Source organism: Dasypus novemcinctus, chromosome 26 (genome assembly GCF_030445035.2).
Source record: "Dasypus novemcinctus isolate mDasNov1 chromosome 26, mDasNov1.1.hap2, whole genome shotgun sequence".
NCBI lineage: Eukaryota > Metazoa > Chordata > Mammalia > Cingulata > Dasypodidae > Dasypus > Dasypus novemcinctus.
In genome coordinates this window covers 10,049,341-10,073,055 of record NC_080698.1, presented here as the reverse complement: position 1 = coordinate 10,073,055, position 23,715 = coordinate 10,049,341, and the positions used below count along the sequence as shown (strand labels likewise).

The 23,715-nt window shown below is 40.8% G+C and overlaps 1 protein-coding gene and 1 non-coding gene across 4 annotated transcripts in view; both read left to right on the top strand.

The window, feature by feature from the left end:
• The window catches only part of QRICH1 (glutamine rich 1), a 48,713-nt gene that overhangs the window by 3,984 nt on the left and 21,014 nt on the right, over positions 1-23,715 (top strand). For all 3 annotated transcript variants that reach the window (XM_004451911.5, XM_004451912.4, XM_004451913.4), the window contains one exon: positions 7,265-7,594. In XM_004451911.5, coding sequence (XP_004451968.1) covers positions 7,286-7,594 — 309 coding nt within the window. In that variant the 5' untranslated portion in view covers positions 7,265-7,285. The remainder of the gene's footprint in view (positions 1-7,264; positions 7,595-23,715) is intronic.
• LOC111762640 (U6 spliceosomal RNA) lies at positions 15,930-16,035 on the top strand. The gene has a single exon (XR_002795711.1). It is a non-coding gene; the product is annotated as a U6 spliceosomal RNA (small nuclear RNA).

Genomic DNA, 23,715 nt, shown 5'->3' with positions numbered 1-23,715 from the left:
AGAAGAATCAGATAAACAGAATTAGGGGTGATTCTTGTGAGTACTTATGTCTTCCCTTGGTACCTAAATGGGAAAAAGAAAAATCAGCAAACAGACCTATAGAAATGTAATAGAATTTTGTTTGGGAGTAACCTTTATCCAGTGGTATCATCTTGTGTTCTAGGAATGAATAATAAGGATAACTCTTGTATTGAAGATCTGCTTAAGCTCCAGTAGGAGGTCATACAGGGTGATCTGTGTGGGCATACCAATGAAAATCTCCTAGGTCTGTTGATGGGGTGGGCTGGCTTGTCAGTTTTTTGTCTTGCAAAACAGCTATACTAAAGCATTTAGAGGCAAATGCTTGTTTACTAAGCCCTCCCCAATGAGTACCAGAGTGTTTCACCTTTTCTTTCCATTACTAATCTCATGTGACTCCCTGAAATTGGGAGTAATCAACTATCCCTCCAACTACACGTTTTTCAGAAGTATTTTAATTTCTTTACTCCTCCTCACCAAGTTTTGGTTTGAGTTAATTAAGAATATTTTGTCTGTTTGAGATTATAGAGGGCAGTAGTTTCATCAAGTTTCTCCATTTCTGTTTCTCTGTTGCCAAGGCTCCCAGACTTGTGTGTCTTGAAGAAGTTAACAAGTTTCATGATTATCCAAGTTTTTGATGTTTAAGGGTTTTGCTTGTCTTCTAAGAGTTTTGGATTTTGAGAGAAAATGATATTACAGTTAATCAAAATTGTTATTTATCCTAACTGAATCTTTCTGACTTGCTATAGAGCTTTTTTTTTTCTCTTATATGAGTTGTTTGTAACTTTTTTGACTTTAAGTCAGATTAGGCCTTTTGAGATGGTGTCTTTTACTATTATTGCAATACAGATACTGTTCAGAAGAGAACTTTTTTTATGGATTTGAAGTTTTGTTTTTGTTTTTAAAGATTTATTTTTTATCTATTTCTTTCCCCTTCCCCCCCTCCCCCAGTTGTCTGCTCTCTGTGTCCATTCGCAGTGTGTTCTTCCCTGACCACGTCTATCCTTATCAGCGGCAGCGGGGGAATCTGTGTTTCTTTTTGTTGCATCATGCTGTGTCAGCTCTCCGTGTGTGCGGCGCCATTCCTGGGCAGGCTGCACTTTCGCGCTGGGCGGCTCTCCTTACAGGGCGCACGCCTTGCACATAGGGCTCCCCTGCACGGGGGACACCCCTGCGTGGCACGGCACTCCTTGCGCTCATCAGCTCTGTGTGTGGGCCAGCTCCACACGGGTCAAGGAGGCCCGGGGTTTGAACCGCGGACCTCCCATGTGGTAGGCGGATGCCCTATACATTGGGCCAAGTCCGCTTCCCTGGATATGAGATTTTTAAAATTTTTAAAAAATATTTTTATTGTAGCAAAATATCTATGGCAAAATTTACCATTTTAACTGTTAAGTGTACAATTCAGTGACATTGCATAATTTCACAATCTTGTACAATCATCACCACTATCTGTTTCCAAAAGATGAATTTTAAATTATCTTTTTGGTTTAATATAAATTGTGGAAAATACAGGAGAATATTAAATAGGAAAAAAATTTTAATCCTCTTTGATTCCTAGCATAATCACTGTTAGCATTTTGATGCTTTTCTTGCCAGTCCTTTTTTGTTGTTGTTGTTTCTTTTATATATATAATTAAACAAAACTGGGATATGAAAATATAGTTGTGTTGGATTCCTTTTTACATACAACGTGTATCTGTCATTAGATAAAAGAAGCAATCCATCACCTCTATTGAGAATTTCTCTTCTGTTTTTCTTTACTCACTGACTAGTTAAAATATTTACTTTCCTGAAGCTTTTATCAACTTTGCTCTTGAAAAGGAAGAGAGAGAATTGAAGGAGGACCAGAGTGTGGATGTGGGGGTGTTCACATCTTGAATGTGCAGATGCACCCAGCAAAGATGGGGTCACGGGTGACGTTGGGAATGCTTTCAGATTTCATTGGCATCTGCTTCTGGTGCTTTGACACATTTATCATTTTCAAGGTTCTATATGGCTGTTGTTATTTATACAGTTAAATTCCTGGTATTAGGAATGTTTTGCATTTTTTTGGCCTTCATATTCATTTTGGATACCTTAGAAGTACATTGACAAATTCTTTTCCACTTGAAAAATCAGTAGAGGTCAGCCTCTTCAGCAGTCTTCTATTCCTATTTTTTTCCTATAATAAATTAACTTTCAGTTTTTATTTCTTCCTATGTAATACAATTATTTTCCATTCCTCAGGATGTTAGGCCTATATTTTGGCCCAGCCAAAGGTATAGGATTTAGTCAGGTTGCTTTGGATTGTGTGGATTCCTAGCAAAGCGGGCACTTTGGGAGTAATGTTCACGCTGAATTCTCTTTCAGGAGGACAAATGGCTAGAGCCAGAACCTTTGGCTTAATCTTGGCCACGCCTTCCTGGGGTAAGCTGGAGTTAGTTTGGCCATCCCATAGCTGCAGCCACCTCTGGAAGGCCACTGTCCTATGGGGATTGAGGCTTTTCTGGGGATGTCTCCTTATGTGGATCGTGCCTCCAGAAATTCTGGACTAAATCTCATTGGAGCCATCCATAGTTAAACCTCGATGCTGTAGTCAGAACCAGACAGCAGAACTTGAATTGGGTACTTTGTCTTTGAGTGTCTGACAGCAACATAGCCAGGGGAAGGTCATAAAAAAAATTTTAGGTCTTTTTTCTGAGGGTTGGTGGCAGGACTGGTGTATCATTCTTTACTATTAGGATTTCTGTTCTATTAAACTTGTACCTGTGTGTCAGACCCTGAACATGACTGATTACTTTGTGTCTGTGGACTTAAATATATTTCATTCTAGGAATAAAATAAACAGGAAAATCCTCTGGTCACAGAAATTCATACAGCATTTTCCCAGAAGTAGTTTATTTTAAAATTCTCATTCAAATGGATTATTTGTCAAGTTAATAAAATGGTTTTAGTTCTCATTATTTTGCTGTTGCCAAGTCCTCTTCCTTCCTCTTTGAGGACTTTCCCTTTGAGTCTTTCGGAAACTGGTCCTTCCTGTAGCCTGCAGGGTGCTGGGAGACTTGACTGCTGCTCCCTCTTAAGGAGTGCCTTCCAGTATCAGGTACACCTTTAGGAATCCTTACTTACGTGGGAGTGGTGTGTGTGTAAAGTCTTTTTTTGGGGGAAGTGGGGGCAGTTTGTTCCTCTAAATGGTGCTCATGTGTCAGGTCAAATGCTGACTTGTGTATTCATTCATTATCAGGATGTGTCATTCTGGTGGATACTGTCAGGTGGACAGATTAAAGGACAAGAAATGAGATATTTGAGTGTATTTTTAAAAAGCTATGTAGGTGATCATTAAAAAAAAAGTGATGGGCAGGAATTGGTGGGAGGAGGATAGGGTGATTTAAATGCCCTAAACTCACCTTTTCTAAAAGAGAAATAGTAGATAAATGTTTAAAGTAGGTAGATCAAGAACCAGAGGTCAAAGCATGCTTAGAGTTAATCTCCGATGAAATTGAGTTAATCTCCGGTAGAATGAGGGGTGCTTTTACTTTTAGTTTTATACCTTCCTATATACTATTTGAGGTTTTTTTTTAACCCAGTGAATATATTGCTTTTACCTTCCCCCCACCCCTTTCCCCAAATGAAACAAAACTAGGTGGAATTCTACACTGAAAACTGAAGAATGCTTGTTTCTGGAAAGTTGGTGGATATTTTCCTCTGTACTTAATATCAGGCTTGAGAGAGGCTTAAATTATTCCTCCTGAATTACTGAAATTTGAAAGAATGAAGCGACATAAGGTCACCAGAAGAGGATCCTAGAGACCAGCTTTACCGAACAATATTTATATGAAAGTTTTTTGGTTCTGAAACCTTAATTTGCAATGTTTTATAGTCTCTAAGATTTGAGACCAAAGAAATTTTTGCTTCATAACACCATACATATATGTGTGTGTAAATATGAAAGTTATTTATTTATTTATTTTTATTTTTTGAGGTTCCAGGTCTGGGCATTGAACTCAGGACCTCGTTTGTGGGAAACTGGCACTCAACCACTGGACCACATCAGCTTCCCTGAGTTGGGTTTTTCATTTGTTTTGCATGTTGTTTGTTTGTTTGTTTTTTTAGGAGGCACTGGAAATGGAACCTGGCATGTCCTGTGTGGGAAGCAGGTGCTCAACCACTTGAGTCACATCTCCAAAGCATTTTTAATTGCTTTGGCATAGTGGTTATGATTCCACTACAGACAACTATGAAAATTAAAGCAGTCTCTCAGGTTTTTGGGGGAATGGAACTAATTGTTGAAGAAAATAAATTTTAGGAGATATAAATTTAGTTGATCCTCTACTATTCTTTTATAATGGAAGTGAAAAACTGGAATATGTACCAGTGTGGTAGAGGACTGGTTAATGGCTGATCGTATAATCTCTCGTCTGTCCCTTTTGAACAGAAGGGTATTAGAGTTGCATGTTGTGAACTATAAAATGTCACTAGGTCTTTGTTATGAAAATGCCTTTTTTTTTTACTTTATCTCCCTAAGATTTAAAAAAAAATTTTTTTGTCTACTTGTTGAATCTTTTTTTTTTTTAAGATTTATTTATTTATTTATTTCTCTCCCCTTCCCCCTCACCCCAGTTGACTGCTCTTTGTGTCCATCTGCTGCGTCTTCTTCGTCCGCTTCTGTTGTCGTCAGTGGCACGGGAATCTGTGTTTCTTTTTGCTGCATCATCTTGTTGTGTCATTTCTCCGTGTGTGCGGCACCATTCTTAGGCAGGCTGCACTTTCTTTGGCGCTGGGTGGCTCTCCTTATGGAGTGCACTCCTTGCGCGTGGGGCTCCCCTACATGGGGGACACCCCTGCATGGCACGGCACTCCTTGCGTGCATCAGCACAGCTCATGGGCCAGCTGCGCACGGGTCAAGGAGGCCTGAGGTTTGAACCACGGACCTCCCGTGTGGTAGACGGACGCCCTAACCACTGGGCCAAGTCTGCCGCCTGACTTTTTTTTATTCTCACATTCTTTCCACCCCTACCCCAGCATGGCTCCCTTATCTGTCTGCTCGTTTTTTCCACTCATTGTCTGCTCATTTGTCTGCTCGTCTTCTTTAGGAGGCACCGGGAACCCAACCCGGACTTCCCATGTGGAAGGCGGGTGTCCAACTGCTCGAGCCACATCTGCTCCCGAGAGATGCCTTCTTAAGAGACAAACTGCAACTGTGACACTTATCAATGAAACATTCTATGCCTAAGTGGCAAGTGAGTGCTTATGGGTCTCCAGCACCAGAATAATCTGCTCTCAATCTAAAACAGAAGGACATTGTGCTTAGCCTTCATGCTCTTATCATTATATGTGTCACAGATTTATCTGAGAGCTTAATCTTCAAGTCTTACAACAGATCTCAAATTTTTCTGCTCTGAGAGAATATAAATGAAAGTCTGCAGGAGGGAGAAGAGAGGACTGAGCAAAGGGAGGTGTTTGCAAGAGAGATGGGGCAGAGGAAAGGGACAGACAAAAGACTTAAGACTTAAAGTTTCAGAAGACAAGAAGCCATCCATGATGGCTTCATCTTCTGTTCCTCTGACCTGCATTTGCTATTTTTTGCATTCTATTGTGCTTGGCGTTTTCTGAAAAGTTGAAGCTCTCCTTGGGTAATGACCTGGGAATTCTGACTTGGGGCAGGATAAGGTACATGGGTTCTCTGTATATGGAGAAATGTATTCACAATATATTAAGATGAATCATTATAAAAAATTGATTGCTGAGTCTTTTCTGTTTAAAACGACTTGCATATAATTTGTATACTGTACTTACACACAGCACCCCACAAAAATAACACCAATGTCAATAAATAATAAGGACCAAATTCTTTCTTTGGTTTCTTTCACTCTTGCCCTGAATACATAGATTTTTTGCCGCAAGTTTTGTACTAACCTTTTCTTAGGGAGAAACCTAACATTTCATGGTTGTAATGATAGATGTTATAGAAGCAAAGGAATCATGTTTCCTGTTGCACATTGATTTCAAAAGCAAGACATGTATGTTAAGCACGTGCTGTGTGTGAGCCATTCAGAGAGGACCAGGACACAGTCCTGTCTGCCAGGAGTTTAGAGCCAGGTGGAAGAGATGAGATTGTTATCCATGTACTGTAAATATTAGGAGGCAGAGCATCTTGGTGGTGAGAGGCTGGTATTTCTAGCCTGATGGTTCAAGGGAACAAATCACTTTTCCAGACACTTGAGATTGACTGATAGTCCTTTTTGGCAGAAAGTTTCACTTGGTTTGTGTTACTTTCTCATTCTGTTGCTGCTTTTGTACTGGAGGTGGTACTGATGAGGAGAGCATGGTACAAAGGCAACAGCGGGTCACTCAGCAGTCCACAGGTTGCCCAGTTGTATTCCCAGTAATCAAGAATTACTGTCCACCTTTACGGATCAGTTCTTAAAGTAAATACCCTGGTGGAAAACCTTCAGAATTGATATATGAATTTTAGCAGTAACCAAGTTCCTAGTTATTTATTTAAGGCGGCATTCAACTTCCTTCTCCCCAAATATTTTCATACTATTTAATACTTACATAGCACTGACTGTGTCATGTTCTTTTCTAAGATCTTTACATATGTTTAATCCTTATGTCAACCCTATGAGGTAAGTACTATTTTATCTCCATTTTATAGATAGGAAAACTAAACTTAAATGACTTGTCCATAGCTACATATCGAAGGAGAAATGGAGCTGAGATTTTGAATCCAGGCAGTCTGGCTCCAGAGTCCATCTTTGTAACTAGTAAGCTACGTTACAAAAGGATGTGAGCAGTATAAGACACAATGGGATTTTTGGTGATTCTGATGGGAAAAGAAGAACATGTGCCCTGTCTCTTGGGTCTTTTGGGCTACTTCTTCCTTGCTTGGTAGTCCTCTCTGTGATGGTCACAGAAGAGTTTTGCATGTGATGTTTTACACTTAGTGCCTTGCTCTAAAGAGAAGATAGTATTGGCCCAGTGCTGGGTGGGGAGTATATTTTCAGCTTCTTCTTTCAGTATTGTGAAGCATTCTTTTGTTTTTCATTTTCATTGTGATATAGTGTGATTTAAGAAATATATATGGAAAAATTTCAAATACCATTGACTAAAAGAGTAAGTAATAAAACTTTACTTTGGATTCCAGATGTATATAGCTGCCCTGAATATTCTACTCTGATGGAGGGTGATTGCTTCCATGCATTTCAAGATATAAAACCAATAGAATAATTTGATTTCTCTTCATTTATTCTTTTATTTCTAGGAACCTTAAGGACTCTGCAATATGAATAATTCTCTGGAGAACACCATCTCCTTTGAAGAGTATATCCGAGTGAAGGCGCGGTCTGTCCCGCAACACAGGATGAAGGAATTTCTGGACTCGCTGGCCTCCAAGGGGCCAGAAGCCCTTCAAGAGTTCCAGCAGACGGCTACCACAACCATGGTGTACCAGCAGGGCGGGAACTGCATTTACACAGACAGCACTGAAGTGGCTGGGTCTTTGCTTGAACTTGCATGTCCAGTCACCACCAGTGTTCAGCCACAAACTCAGCAAGAACAGCAGATCCAGGTTCAGCAGCCACAGCAGGTTCAGGTAAAAGGAAAATGTTGATTTGCAGCCTGTTTAATATACTTTATTTGACTTCATTGTTTTGCTTAGCAGAAACATCATATCTATGTACACGTCAGGGTTGTTTTCACTAAGGGGACTATTGTGTGTGTGTGTGTCTTCATTTTAACACTAAGGCTTTCACAGGTAATGTGTCTAAAAATATTTGCAACCACTGAAGACTGAAAAGACCACAGATAATTGTGGTTTGCCTTGGAGAGTTGAACAGTATAGAAATTAGGGGTCTTCTCTGGATTTGGATGTGACATAACTGTGTGTGATTGAGGCTTTCCTTCTGTCTGTATTGTGCTGAGCAGAGAGAAAACATAGGAGAGCTAGTCTTAGCTCATACTGAAAGCATGACATTTGGAACTTGTTTTATAATGGAAGGGCTGATATATTTTAGTGATTTTCATTTAACCATAACTCGAATTACCTGTAGTTTTTTAGTGCTGCATATGCTAATTTATAAGCTTCAAGAAATAATGTTAATTGAAAGAGAAGAAACTAATACATTTTCTGAGAAGGTAAAACTTTTCCTCCTTAGGGGTCCTTGTGCGAAACAAGTCTCTTCCAGTTACAAATGCTGTTTTCTTGCCAATGGCTATTAAAGTTACATTTCAGTTTACCCTCCCATCAAGGGGACAGGAAAGGAAGTGGAACATAGTAGGGAGTCAGAACTATAGAGAGGTGTGTCTCATGGGTTAAAAAGTTCAGCTGGACCCCTCTGCCCCAGGGATACAAGAGGGTATGTTGAAAAGACACAGGCTCTGGAATTGTAGCCCTGGGTTTAAATTTGACTTGACCACTTTATTTGTGGCTTATTCTTAAACTTCCTGAGCCCTAGTTTCTTCATTTGTCAAATAAGGATTGTACAGTCTGATGAGTCTGCATGAGATAATAGACAAGAAAGCATCTGACACGTGGAAAGATACAGTCATTATTTATTCCAGGTTTATTCTAGCTTCCTTCCAGGAAAGAAGGATACAGGAAAGGCAGATAAAAGAAGACTGACTTTTTGGTTCTAGAAATTATTCTGTTATTTACAGCTTGGACCTCATTTGTAAGACTAAAGAGGTTTGGGATTTGGATGTTATTTGGGATTTTATGTTCAAGATAACTCATCTATACCACCTCTTAATATCATCATCTTCCACAAACGCCATAAAAGTGAAAGAAGGAAATGTAAATACAGTAATCCATAAGATTGGTTCACTATGGTGGACTCTAAGATCTCACACTTCTCCATTCTCAGTGACTGAAAAGATAATTTAAAAAAAAAGAGGGAATGTCTAACAATGCTGGCAAAGATGAATGCCCTTAACAAACTGCTAAATCTGAGGAATTGCTAAGAGAAAACAGACAGAATAAGATGACAATTCATGAAGGAAAGAACTTTTAGGGAAAGTGGAGAAGTTGTTCTGGCGTTGCCCTCATCAGAAGAGGCTGCCGAACAGAAGAGTCCTTGGAGCAGCTTTAGAGCCATTAGTTGGGAGTTGATCAAGGACTTTAAAATACACACAAACACAATGTGTAATTACAAGGTACAAAATGAAGGTGACACTGCATATCTGTGGGAAAAAGGATACACTTCACTAATGGAGTTAAGCCAGTCTGCTTCTCTTTTGCAAATAAAGTCAGATACCTCTTTTAATACAAAGAAGATCCAGTTGGATTAAAGAGTCAGATAAAAAAACTATTAAGAGTATATTATAGAATATTTTTGTAATTTTAGGTTAGGGAAAGCGTTCCAAAGGAAGAAAGTAAATTCTTTAACCTTCCCCAATCCTTCAGGAATCCTTGAAATAATTTTTAGGTTTCAGGGAGCCTCTGTGTATTATATTTTCAGCTCATGAATGTTAGCTTGATCAGCAAGTTATTGGTAATAATCCAGTAATAATTGTCATTGTATTTTTGATTAAGTATCATGTTTTTTCCCTGTGGATTTGTTTTGGTTAACTTCTTAGGCTATTTTATGTGTCTGTGTGTCCCTTCCTCATGGAGGGTACCAACTCTAATGCAAGTCATTGTGTAGATAGAGGGGACTTCATTTTTTTTCCTTTTTAAAAAATTCCTACTTGATTTTTTTGCCTTATCCAAGTACTCCTAGTTCCTAAATCTTTGCACAGATTTTTTACCATAGAGGATGCTAATGATATATATGTAAGTATAAAAGTAGTTTTTCCCCTCCTATTTTTTTAACTTACTTTTTTTTTTTTTGAGGTACTGGGGCTGGAATTGAACCTGGGACCTCACATGAGGGAAGCTGGTACCCAACAACTGAGCCACATCAGCTCCCCTGAGTTGGTTTTGTTTGCTTGTTTTTTTTTTTCCTTAGGAGGCCCCAGGACCTCCCATGTGGAAAGCGGGTATGCAAGTGCTTGAGCCATATCTGCTCACCTCTCTTATTTAAAATTAAAAATTACTTTCTACCTACTTTTCTTGGACAAAAGAATAAGTGCAACTTATCTTTCTTGAAATCTTCCTTTTCATATATTTTGTAAATAATGTTAAGGCAAATATATTTCTTTTAATAACTGACTTAAGTCACAAATGGGGTTCATTTTTTAAAAGTAGGCTTTGTAGATGTAATTTAAATGATTTTAAATTGATTTTAACTAATGTTACTTAACACATGAAAAATTTTTTTTTTTTTTTTAAGATTTATTTATTTATACCCCCCCCCCTCCCGGCCCCAGTTGTCTGTTCTCTGTGTCTATTGGCTGCGTGTTCTTCTTTTTCTGCTTCTGTTGTCAGCGGCACGGAACCTGTGTCTCTTTTTGTTGCGTCATCGTGTTGTGTCTGCTCTCCGTGTGTGCGGCGCCATTCCTGGGCAGGCTGCACTTTCTTTCGCGCTGGGCAGCTCCCCTTTACGGGGCGCACTCCTTGTACATGGGGCTCCCCTACTCGGGGGACACCCTTGTGTGGCACGGCACTCCTTGCGTGCATCAGCACTGCGCGTGGGCCAGCTCCACACGGGTCAAGGAGGCCCGGGGTTTGAACCGCAGACCTCCCATGTGGTAGATGGACACCCTAACCACCGGGCCAAGTCCGTTTCCCAACACATGAAAATTTGTTGACAGTGTTAAATGGTAAAGCTAGTAAAACTGAAAGCCTGGAGCCATTGTGGCTCAGTGGTTGAGCACTGGTTTCTCACACATAGATCCCGGGTTCAGTTCCTGGCCCTAGTACCTCCAGAAAAATAGAAGTCCCCATAAGTCATAAGCCAGATAGTAAGAATAAAAATACAGCTAAGAAACATTTTTTTTTTCCTGAGTGGCATTCATCAGACTTATTATATTGTCCTAGCATTTACAGAATTATTGTACACAAGTGTTGGGTTCTTGATCTCTTTTGTAGACCTATAAACACTTTAAAAAATATAATTCTTGAAACTACAAATGGCAAGTGAGGATATAGGAAGGTTGCCATATTCCAAAAACTAGGATTTGCACTAAAGTTGTTTTGACTTGAGCCTGTGCTTTTAATTAATATTTCTAACAGACAAAGAACTCTTACAAACTAGGAAGGGAAAAAAAACATAGTAGAAAATGGACAAAGGATACTTGACGGTTCATAGAAGATGAAATACAGGTGGTACTAATAAACATATCAAAAGATTCTTCATACCATTGATGCTTGAGGAAATACAACTTTTAAAAGTGAGATACCACATTTCATTTGTTATATGGGAAAATACTATAAAGATCTCACCCAGGATGAACAAGGGTATGAGAAGGATAAATCAGCATAACTTTCTTGGAAGTGAATTTGCAGTTCTTCTTAAATGTTTTAAATATGGGTGTATTTTTTACCTATCATGTGTGTTCAGAAGATAAATGTGTATATAAGGACATTCACTGCATTGTTTATAGTTGTAAATTGGAGATGAGCCACTTTCAACAAAGGAAATGACAAATAATGTTAAAATTGTAATGTTTTAAGCTGTGTAACTGGAAGAATGAAGTGCATCTTCGCATATTGACAGGAGAGGATGTTTAATAGATTGTTAAATGTCAAAACTCTACTTTTTAACATGTAGAATTAGGACTGAAAGGGTACACAACAACAGTAGTGACTCCTGGGGAGTGGGAATGGGCTGGGAGGCAACGTGCCAAGGAGGAGAGGAAGTCTTACTTTAAAAATGCTTGAAATTTTTCACTGAACATGTACTACTTTTGTAATTTTAAAAAAGTGTTAGGAATATTTTGCTTTGAAGCTGTAGTGTAAGACAGTGATTCTTAACCTTTTTTCCCCTGCATTGTCTATAAAGCCCTTTGCTAGATTCTTTGCTACAGCAGTGAAAAAAAAACAAAACTCCTTGCCCTTTTGTAATATATATTCCAGTTGAGGGGAGACCAGTGACACCTAAGTTAAGAAAATTCTTGTGTATGTAGTGATAAATGCAGAAGAGAAAAATAAAGCAATTAAAATAGTAAGAAAAGGCCTCCTTGTGCAGGTGACATTTGAGTTAAGATCAGAGAAAGTTGGCAAGTTAATCAAATGGTTATCTGGGTAAAGAACATTCCAAACAGGAAAGCCCTGAGGTGGGAGCATGCCTGCATATTTGAAGAATGGTAAAAAGGTCAGTTTAACTGGAGTGGACTGAAGGAATGCAGCGATGTGTGTACATACTGAGATGTAGGGATAAACAGACATCTTCCTCAAACAACTCAAGGCTGTTTGTCCCATAGTAGTGTGTCTCAACCTAACCCTTTTGATGAGAAAAAAAAAAATTATACCTGTATTAATGTTATTTCAAATTCCAAAACAATTTTCTACCCTAAGGTTGAAACTGTTTATTAAATTACTTTTTAAAAAAACCAGCCGTCATTATCAGGGTCCCCTTCTTAGGACTTCTTCTGTCCAGCCTAGAAGCAGCACATATATTGTTGGGTTTGACAGAATAATTGGCATCCTTAAAACAGTTTCAGTGAATTGATGGAGACAAAGGTTAAGTAGAACAGTAGCATATTTAAGGTAAGGGAGGTAAGAAGGAAAAGCCTCCATGTAAACGCCCTGACAGTGTATTTAATATGCAAAACTTTGTTGCTGGCTGGTCTGCCTGAGCTCTTCTTACCTCCTTATCCATTGCTTTTTCTTTTATTTTCCCTCTTTTCTTTTTCCTCCTTCCTCCTACCTAGGGCCCCAGTTGCTTTTCAGACATTTGAAAAGAATCCAGACTAACATTAAAAGCAAGTATTCCCAACCAGCTTTAATGTGTTGGCAGTTAACCTTTTTTTTTTTTTTTAAAGACAGTGTTACAGATGCAGTTGAAATCTCTGGTATCCCACCATAACAGTCCCTACCCTCCACCCCAGAACTACTATTTTGAAGTTCTGAAGTTGTGTGATCTTTTCTCTGTCCAGCTGGGTTTTTAGTTACAAATATCAGGCAAACCCCCACAACCACCCCATTCTGTTTTACCAGAAAAATAATTGACTAAAGGATAGTAGCAAACTCACAAAATTTCTAAGAAGGCCATAAAACGGGCATTGGACTCAAGTTATGTTGGCTACACAGCAGGACTCAAGTTATGTTGGCTATGGGAAGCGGACTTGGCCCAGTGGTTAGGGCGTCCATCTACCACATGGGAGGTCTGCGGTTCAAACCCCGGGCCTCCTTGACCCGTGTGCAGTTGGCCCATGCACAGTGCTGATGCACGCAAGGAGTGCCGTGCCACGCAGGGGTGTCCCACGCGCAAGGAGTGCGCCCCTTAAGGAGAGCCGCCCAGCGTGAAAGAAAGTGCAGCGCCCAGGAATGGCACCACACACACAGAGAGGTGACACAACAAGATGACGCAACAAAAAGAAACACAGATCCCTGTGCTGCTGATAACAGCAGAAGCGAACAAAGAAGACACAGCAAATAGACACAGAGAGCAGACAACCAGACAACTGGGGTGGGGGGGAAGGGAAGAGAAATAAAATAAATCTAAAAAAAAAAAAGTTATGTTGGCTAGGGAAGCAGATGTGGCTCAGCAGATAGATCATCTACCTACCATATAGGAGATCCAAGTGTTTGATACCTAGGGCCTCCTGGCTCATGTGGTGAGCTGGCCAATGTGCAGCGCTGCTGTACGCAAGGAGTGCCAGCCCACCCAGGAGTGGTGCCACACACACCAAGAGCAGATGCAGCAAGATGACACAACAAAAAGACACAGATCCCGAGTGCCGCCTGATGAGAATACAAATGGACACAGAAGAACACACAGTGAATGGACACAGAGAGCAGAAAATGGGGAGTAGAAATAAATAAAATAAATCTCGAAAGAAAAAAAAAGTTATGTTGGCTAGTCTACTCTAATGCAGACCTTCAGCCCCACCCCCTGGGTCCTCACCCTACCGCAATATCTCACTGGGACTTCTACCATGCTGCTCTATTTCTGCCATGTTCCTTCATTCTTACTAGAATATGGGGACTGTGGTTCCTGCTGCTTCATGTTGCTCCCTTCTGAGTACAAGTTTTATACAGTATATCTAATTTGGGAAGTCTTGGTTACATGCCTGCACTCCAGCTTGGGAGGCAGCACTCATAATATGGTGTAGTTTCCAAACAAAAATATGCAGTAAAAAGGAAAAGGATACTTTGGGATCCTAACCATCACTTAGGGGTTTTTTTTAAAGGTGTTTTATTGGGATATATTCACATATCATACAATCTGTACAAAGTATACAGTCAGTAGCTTTTTTCCTTTTTTTTTTAAACAGATTTTATCAGTACATATTAATAAAGCATACAGTTCATCCAAAATGAGTTAGTGGTATTTGGTATAATCACATAATTGTGTGTTCATCACTTCAATAATGGTTAGAGCATTTTCATTATTTCAATAATAATGACAAAAAGTAGACAAACAAGAAAATTCTTCACCTCTCAATCTCTCTGTGATTCCCCTGCTGTAATAACTGCTATTTCTGGCTATATTTGCACAATTATTTATTTATTAAGCAGTTTCATTGAGATACAGTCATATACTGTATAATCTCTCCAAACTATATATAATCGATGACTTCTAGTGTAATCACAGTGTTGTGTATTCATCACCTCAAAAAATTTTAGAAAATCTTAGTACTCCAAAAAGAAAAACTCCACACACCTCAGCAGTCACTTGGCAATCTCTCTATCCTTGCCCAGCCCTGCATAATCACTAATCTGATTCCATCTTTATAAATTGATTTATATGTACATTTTATGTGAATGGAATCATACAATTTGCAGTACTTTGTGTCTGGTTTCTTTCACTTAGCATAATGTGTTTTTTTTCTCCCCCTGATGTTAACATCTTGTAACACTGATACACATTAGTTTAATTTCAGAGAAAAACAGTCTTATATATGTGATATTGCCCATATTCATATTTCACATGAGTTTTTACTATGCTATACAGTCCCATGTTACATATTTTAGCATATTTTCTAGTAATATATATGACCTTAGACTTTCCATTTCAACCACTGTCATACTCATATGAAAGCACTGCTAGTTACAATATGTTGTGCTTTCACCTTTTCTATTAATTTCCAAAGATTAACGTATAATCTTTTTACCAATTCTGCATAGGTTAACTCTCAGCTTTCCATTCTCTAACCCCTATTCTAGTAATTAACTCTCTGAGTTTGCATGGTATATTTAGGTCATAATAGTGCAATCATATAGTATTTGATCTTTTGTGTCTGATTTGCTGTCATTTAGGATTTATGGACCATTTATTTTTAAAATTTTTAAATTTTTTTAAAGATTTTATTTCTTTCCCCTTCCCCCCCCCAGTAGTCTGCTTTCTGTGTCCATTTGCTGTGTGTTCTTCTGTGTCCACTTGGATTCTTGTCAGTGGCACCGGAAATCTGTATCTCTTCTTGTTGAGTCATCTTGCTGCATCAGCTCTCCATGTGTGTGGTTCCACTCCTGGGCAGGCTGCACTTTTTTTTCGTGTGGGGTGGCTTTCCTTATGGGGGGCACTCCTTACACGTAGGGCTCGCCTACGCAGGGGACACCCCTGTATGGCATGGCACTCCTTGTGCGCATTAGCACTGTGTGTGGGCCAGCGTCACCACATGGGTCAGGAGGCCCTGGGTGTGAACCTTGGACCTCCCATGTGGGAGGTGGATGCTCTGTCCATTGAGCCAAATCTGCTTCCCTTTATGGGCCATTTATTGCTGCCTTTTCTGATCCTTCCTTTTAGTCCTTTAGCCGCACTTAAACTCTTACCTGATCATGTTTCTAAGTACATTTATATAATAGGAGTTTGGTAAATGCCTAACACTTGAAGATTTTATCACTTACAGACCTGCTTTATTTGAACATTAAAAGTCTACCAAGAGTGCTCGCTTTGACAGCACATATACTAAAATTGGAACAATACAGAGAAGGTTAGCATGGCCCTACGCAAGGAAGACATGCAAATTTGTGAAGTGTTCCATATTTTTTAACAAAAATGATGAGGTGGTGGGGTGGGGAGTAGGTTATATGGGAACCTCTTATGTTTTTTGTGTTTTTTTTTTAGTGTTTTTTAATGTAATGTTCCTTGTGATCTATTAACTTCAATAAGAAAAGGATAACATAGGAAAAAAATGTCTACCAAGAGGGAAGCAGATGTGGCTCAAGTGATAGAGCTTCTACCTACCATATGGGGCGACTTGGGTTTGATCCCTGGAGCCTCCTGGTGAAAAAGAAGAAGAGGGGAAACGGACTTTGGCCCAGTGGTTAGGGCGTCCGTCTACCATATGGGAGGTCCGCGGTTCAAACCCCGGGCCTCCTTGACCCGTGTGGAGCTGGCCATGTGTAGCGCTGATGCGCGCATGGAGTGCCGTGCCACGCAAGGGTGTCCCCCGCGTGGGGGAGCCCCACACGCAAGGAGTGCGCCCGTGAGGAGAGCCGCCCAGCGTGAAAAGAAAGAGCAGCCTGCCCAGGAATGGCGCCGCCCACACTTCCCGTGCCGCTGACGACAACAGAAGCGGACAAAGAAACAAGATGCAGCAAATAAACACCAAGAACATTCAACCAGGGGAGGGGGGGAAATTAAATAAATAAATAAATCTTTTTAAAAAAAAAAAGAAGAAGAAGAAGAAGAAGAGAAAGCATGCCCATGAGCAAGCCATTGCCTGCACTGTGAGTTTGAGTGCCCATGTGGTGATCCAGTGCCCACACGAGTGCTCACATGGTGAGCCAGTGCCTGCGCAAGTGAGTCAAACAGCAAGATGATGATGCAACAAAAAGAGAGACAAGGGGAGAGTTAAGATGAAATGCAGCAGAAACCAGCAACTGAGGTGGCACAATTTTCAGGGAATCTCTCTCCACATCAGGAGTCTCCAGGATCGAATCTTGGTGACTGCTAGAGGAGAGAAAATGAGAAGACAACACAGACAGCAAAAACAGTAGGATGGGAGGAGGGGAAGGGGGAAAAATAAGCCTTAAAAAAAAAAGGGAAGTAGATGTGACTCAACTGATAGAGCGTCTACCATATGGAGGATCCAGGGAACAATCCCTAGGGCCTCCTGATACTGGTAAACTTGCCCATGTGCAGTGCTGCCATGCGCAGGCTGTGCTGTGCCATGCAGGGGCGCCCCCATGGGCAGGGAGTGCGCCCTGCAAGGATAGCCACCCTGCATGAAAAAAAAAGCGCAGCCTGTCTAGGAATGGCGTGGCACTCGGAAAGCTGATGGAGCAAGATGACGCAACAAAAAAGAGACGCAGTTTCCCAGTGCTGCCGGATAATGTGAGCAGATGCAGAAGAACACAATGAATGGACACAGAGAGCAGACAATGGGGGAAGGAGAAAGAAAGAAATAAAACTTAAAAAAAAAAAAATCTACCGAGAGGGAAGTGGATGTGTCTCAAGCAATTGGGCTCCCTTCTACTATATGGGAGGTCCAGGGTTTGATTCCCAGGGCCTCCTGGTGAAGGCAAGCTGGCCTGATGGAAGAGCTGGCCCACAGGGAGTGCTGGTGTGGCAAGATGATACAACAAAAAGAGACAAAGAGGGAAACGGACTTTGGCCCAGTGGTTAGGGCGTCCGTCTACCATATGGGAGGTCCGCGGTTCAAACCCCGGGCCTCCTTGACCCGTGTGGAGCTGGCCATGCGCAGTGCTGATGCGCGCAAGGAGTGCCGTGCCACGCAAGGGTGTCCCCCGCGTGGGGGAGCCCCACGCGCAAGGAGTGCGCCCGTGAGGAAAGCCACCCAGCGTGAAAAGAAAGAGCAGCCTGCCCAGGAATGGCGCCGCCCACACTTCCCATGCCGCTGACGACAACAGAAGCGGACAAAGAAACAAGACGCAGCAAATAGACACCAAGAACAGACAACCAGGGGAGGGGGGGAGGATTAAATAAATAAATAAATCTTTAAAAAAAAAAAAGAGACACAGAGGAGAGACAATAAGAGTCGCAGCAGACCAGGGAGCTGAGGTCGTGCAAGAAATTGAGCACCTCTCTCCCACTCCAGAAGGTCCCAGAATCAGTTCCCGGTACCACCTAAAGAGAAGACAAGCAGACACAGAAGAACACAGTGAATGAACACAGAGAGCAGACAGTGGGGGTGGGGATGGGGGTGGGGGGAATAAATAAATCCTTTTTTTAGAAAAAGTCTACCAAGAGGGGAGCAGATATAGCTCAGTCATTGAGTACCTGCTTTCCATGTACAGGGTCCTGGGTTCAGTCTCTGGTACCTCCTTAAAAATATATATTAAAAAATCTATCACGATCCCTAAAGTTTTGCTGACTAGTTGTTAAAAGGATGTGCATATGGGCTTAAATTCTAGATTCTGTGACCTACCCCCCTACCTTCTGGTGACCCTCTAGTTCACTGTACCATCCTTAATAGTCTCTCAGTGGAACTCAGAACATGAAATAGAATGTCAGCCACATATATATTCTAAAGTATCTCATCGAATGTTATTTCAACTTGTAATCAATATAAAAATTATTAGTGATATATTTTACACTATTTCTTTTGGTCTAAGTCTTTGAAAATTTGGTGTGTATTTTATACTTATGACACACTGTAATTTAGACTAGCCACATTTCAAGTGCTTGCTAATAGATACTGTACCGGTGAAGCTTTAGAGAAATGTGAAAGAGGAGTTGTTTTTTCTTTTTCTTTCCCAAAGATTTGTTTTTTATTTAATTCCCCCTCCCTCCCCCGGTTGTCTGTTCTCTTTGTCTATTTGCTGTGTCTTGTTTCTTTGTCCGCTTCTGTTGTCATCATCGGCACGGGAAGTGTGGGCGGCGCCATTCCTGGGCAGGCTGCACTTTCCTTCGTCCTGGGCGGCTCTCCTTACGGGGCGCACTCCTTGTGCGTGGGGCTCCCCTACGCGGGCGACACCCCTGTGTGGCAGGGCACTCCTTGCGCGCATCAGCACTGCGCGTGGGCCAGCTCCACACGGGTCAAGGAGGCCCGGGGTTTGAACTGAGGACCTCCCATGTGGTAGACGAACGTCCTAACCACTGGGCCAAGTTCATTTCCCGAGGAGTTGTTTTTTCTATCTTCTCTTGTGTAAATTTCAAAAAGTACTCTTTGTGAGGTGAAATTTGGAAATTGGTTCTCAACACATTCAGTGACCCAACACACTCCTTTAAATAAAATACTGGTTTTACACTTTAAGTAGCCAAAAAATAAAAATGAAAAAGTGTTATTATGTATGTATTTTCTCAGCTTGGGTGATCATTTGGGAGAATGATTCCTACTAGGGTTAATATACATGATATTTTATACATAGATCCTTTAGTTGTAGTACTTAGTCCTCTTATCGTGGTGTTGCGCTCTGGATTACTTAGGTTCTGAATGGCACTGAGGAAAAGAAACATTCTAGGTTCTTAACTACATTTGCAGTTATTGTTAAGATGTAATGGGGTTCCGCGGTTCAAACCCCAGGCCTCCTTGACCTATGTGAAGCTGGCCCACGCACAGTGCTGATGTGCACAAGTAGTGCCATGCCACGCAGTGGTGTCCCCCGCGTAGGGGAGCCCCACACGCAAGGAGTGCACCCCGTAAGGAGAGCCACCCGGTGGGAAAGAAAGTGCAGCCTGCCCAAGAATGGCGCCGCACATATGGAGAGCTGACACAGCAAGATAACACAACAAAAAGAAACACAGATTCCTGGTGCCGCTGGTAAGGATAGAAGCAGTCACAGAACACAAAGCAAATGGACACAGAGAGCAGACAACTGGGCGGGGAGGGAAGAGAAATAAAAAATCTTTAAAAAATAAAAAGGAGAAAGATGTAATGGGGAGCAGATGTAGCTCAAGTGGCTGAGTGCCTGCTTCCCATGTACATAGTCCTGGGTTCAATCTCCAGTACCTCCACAAAACAAAACAACCATGTGCTTAACGGGAAGCAGATGTGGTTTAAGTGAAAGAGCTTCTGCCTACCATATGAGAGGACCAGCGCTTGATCCTTGGGGCCTCCTGATGAAAAAGAAGAGAAAGTGTGCCCGCATGGCAAGCCAGGGCCTGTTCGGGTGCCCGCGTGGTAATCCAGTGCCTGCATGAATGCCTGCGTGAGTACCTGCTTGGAGAACCAGTGCCATGGGCAAGTGAGTCACATAGCAAGATGATGATGCAACAAAAGAGACAAGGGGAGAGTCAAGGTAAAGCACAGCAGAAATCAGAAACTGAGGTGGTGCAATTGACAGGAAACCTGTCTCCCCATCAGAGGTCTCCAGGAGAGAAAATGAGAAGACAACACAGCAAAAACAGCAGTGCAGGAGGAGGGGAACGGGGGGAAAGTAAATATTAACCAAAAAAAAAGATGTACAGTTACTTATTATCAGTAAAGAACCTAGACGTGTGGTTTTGTAGGACTTACAGACCAATGCTCATTAAACCTTAGGATGCAATAGGTTCACCTGGAGAATTTCTTAAAACATAGATGGCTGGACCTCACTCCCAGAAATCTGATTAGATTAAGTAGGTTTAGGATGGGGTCTGAGAATCAGCATTTTTAACAAATTTCCAAGTAGATGCTGATGCTGCTTATCTGTTGACCTCACTCAGATATACTTTCTGGGAAACTTTATTTAATGATTTATCCTCAACAAAGTAAACAGTAGAACTAGTCTAGAATGGAGAGCTAATTCCAGCGTGGTAGCTGCATAAAAGGCTTAGATAGCAATTGGTTTATCCAGATTGAAATAGGAAGTCAGAATACTTCAAGGAAAAGTAAATAATACTGTACATATTGCATGGTCGAGAACCAGAAGCAGAATTACTGGTAACTATATTTCTCCAAATTAACAGAATAAAAGAAAGGAAGTTAAGAACTCTGGAAACGATTTAAAAGCTGTCTGAGAAAATCATGGTCTAATGTGAAGAGAATTAAAATGAGAAATCTAGAGGATAAGAAACAGTGCTTTTTGAAACCGATTTAATTTCTCCTGGAATCCCTTCCTCCTCCAATTGATGTAAAACTTCTCTAGGGTATTAGGCTTAGGGACTTTGTTTTTCTTTTTTTATACCTTTTGAGAATGACTTTAAATCTAGGTTTACATTTCAAACTGTGCTTCTCAAGGGAAAAAAAAAGGTATTTTTGTTTAGACATCAGTGTGTCAGTTGGTTTTAGGGTTTTATAGATGCACCACTTCAGTCTCTGCCCCCATCTTCTCATGGCCTTTTCTTTTATGTGTCTCTCTGTGTCACATCTCCCTCTCCTTTTTCTTATGCAGACACTAGTCTTTGGATTTAGGGCCCATCCTAAATCCAGGATGATCTCATCCCAAGATCCTTAACTTAATTAGATCTGCAAAGGCCCTATTTCCAAATAAGGTGACATTCACAGAACTGGAGGGTTAGGACTTGGACATTCTTTTTGGTTGACACTGTTCAATCCATTACAGGAAGTAAAACAAATACCATATTTCTCACTGACTTATGATACTTACTATGCATAAAGGTTATGAACCATATATCTGATACCATTCAGTCTGTTGACATTGGTAAAGAACTCTTTTCTTACTCCCCTAATTTTACATTTAACAGTTTTCTGGTTGTTTTGGATTTATAATGACATCTGATTATTTGTATTTGTTTGTTCATTACTGGAGGGAGGGGTAGATGCTCCTGGTTGGGATTTAGACTGGAAAGTTTTTTGTTTTTTTTGTTTTTTGTTTTTTTTTTAGATTTATTTTTATTTATTTAATTCCCCTCCCCTCCCCCGGTTGTCTGTTTTCTGTGTCTTTTTGCTGCGTCTTGTTTCTTTGTCCGCTTCTGTTGTCGTCAGCGGCACGGGAAGTGTGGGCGGCTCCATTCCTGGGCAGACTGCTCCCTCCTTCGCGCTGGGCGGCTCTCCTTATGGGTGCACTCCTTGCGCGTGGGGCTCCCCTATGCGGGGGACACCCCTGTGTGGCACGGCACTCCTTGCGCGCATCAGCACTGCTCATGGGCCAGCTCCACCCGGGTCAAGGAGGCCCGGGGCTTGAACCGCGGGCCTCCCATGTGGTAGACGGACGCCCTAACCACTGGGCCAAAGTCCGTTTCCCTAGACTGGAAAGTTTTGACTCCTTATTTCTGCAGACTTAATAACCATTTAATTACTTTTGGATAATTGAGTGTTACGAATGGTTTCTAAGAAAAAGCAATCAAAAGAGATAAAATAAAACCATGAGGTAGGATTTAATGATAATGACCAGATTTTTGAAATTTTGTTTTTTGTTTTTAAGCAAGCAGTACTACAGTTATAAAACATATTGTGAAACAGGACATCAGAAGAAATGAAAACTGTGATCAAATTTTGACACTAAATTACTGAATTTAAGGAAGCCGTAACGTTTACAATCATGAGACAAATATAGAAATCCCAGGACTCAGACAGAAGAGGGGAAGACTACAGAAGAAAGTGAAATATAGGTAGCAGAGCTCAGGAAAAAATTAAAAGACAAATCAGAAAAAGTGTTTTCTATGGGGAAAAAAAGTGGGGCAAAGGGTATAAAGGTATTTTTTTTCCAATAAGAATTCTAGAATGATTTAATGCCTTAAACTATGTGAATGTATAATTTGATTTAAAAGTAAACATTAAAAAGTTAAAAAAAAAAAAAGGTGTATTTAACTCTGCAGCAGTGGTTCTTAAAAGTTGGAAGTTCTTTTCAGGGTCCTCAAGGTTAAACCGTCTTTTATTATAATGCTAAGACTTTTTTTCTTTTTTTCGTCTTTCCCACTCTTATTCTTTCACAAGTATACAGTGGAGTTTTACAGAGGCCACATGATATCTGTTATCACAGCAGATTGAATGTAGAAGCAGATATGAGAATCTAGCTGACTTCTATTAAATCAGCCATTTAAAAGATTTGCAAAAATGTAAAACAATACGACTCTTATTAATAATTTTCTTTGTTTCGGAAGACCATTGATTTTTCCATAAAGCGTTATGTTATGTTATGAGTTGCCAATGTGGCTCAGTGGTTGAGTGTTGGCTTCCCACATATGGGTTCAATTCCCAGCCTGGTACCTAAAACAAAACAACAAAAAAGTTATGTGACGGGAGCAGATCTAGTTCAGTGGTTGAGCACCTTCCCATGTACAAGGTCCTGGGTTCAATCTCCAGTACCTCCAAAAGCAAAATGTTAACATGTAATGGGTTTATGTGGTATTTTAAAAATGAATTCTATATTTTATTTATTTATTTATTTTTGGCTTTTATAAAGGGTATTTAGGGCAAAAGCCTACATTTATTTTATTTTATTTTTTTCTTTAATTTCTTTTAAATGTTACATTAAAAAAATATGAGGTCCCCATATAACCCCTATCCCACCCATGCCACCCCTCCCCCATCAACAACCTCTTCCATCATTGTGGCACATCCACTGCACCCGGCAAGTACATTCTGAAGAACCACTGCAGCACATGGACAGTGGTCCACATTATAGTCCACACTCTCCCTCAGTCCAGCCAGTGGGCCACGACAGGACACACAACGTCCTGCATCCATCCCTGTAGCACCACCTAGGACAATTCCAAATTCTGAAAATGCCTCCACACCATATCTCTTCTTCCCTCTTCCGACCATCAGCAGCCACCATGGCCACCCTCTCCACATCACTACTACAATTTTTTCCCTTACTAATCCAATATTTCCCCAGCAGAACACCAATAAGTCCACTCTAATCCATACCCTTGAATT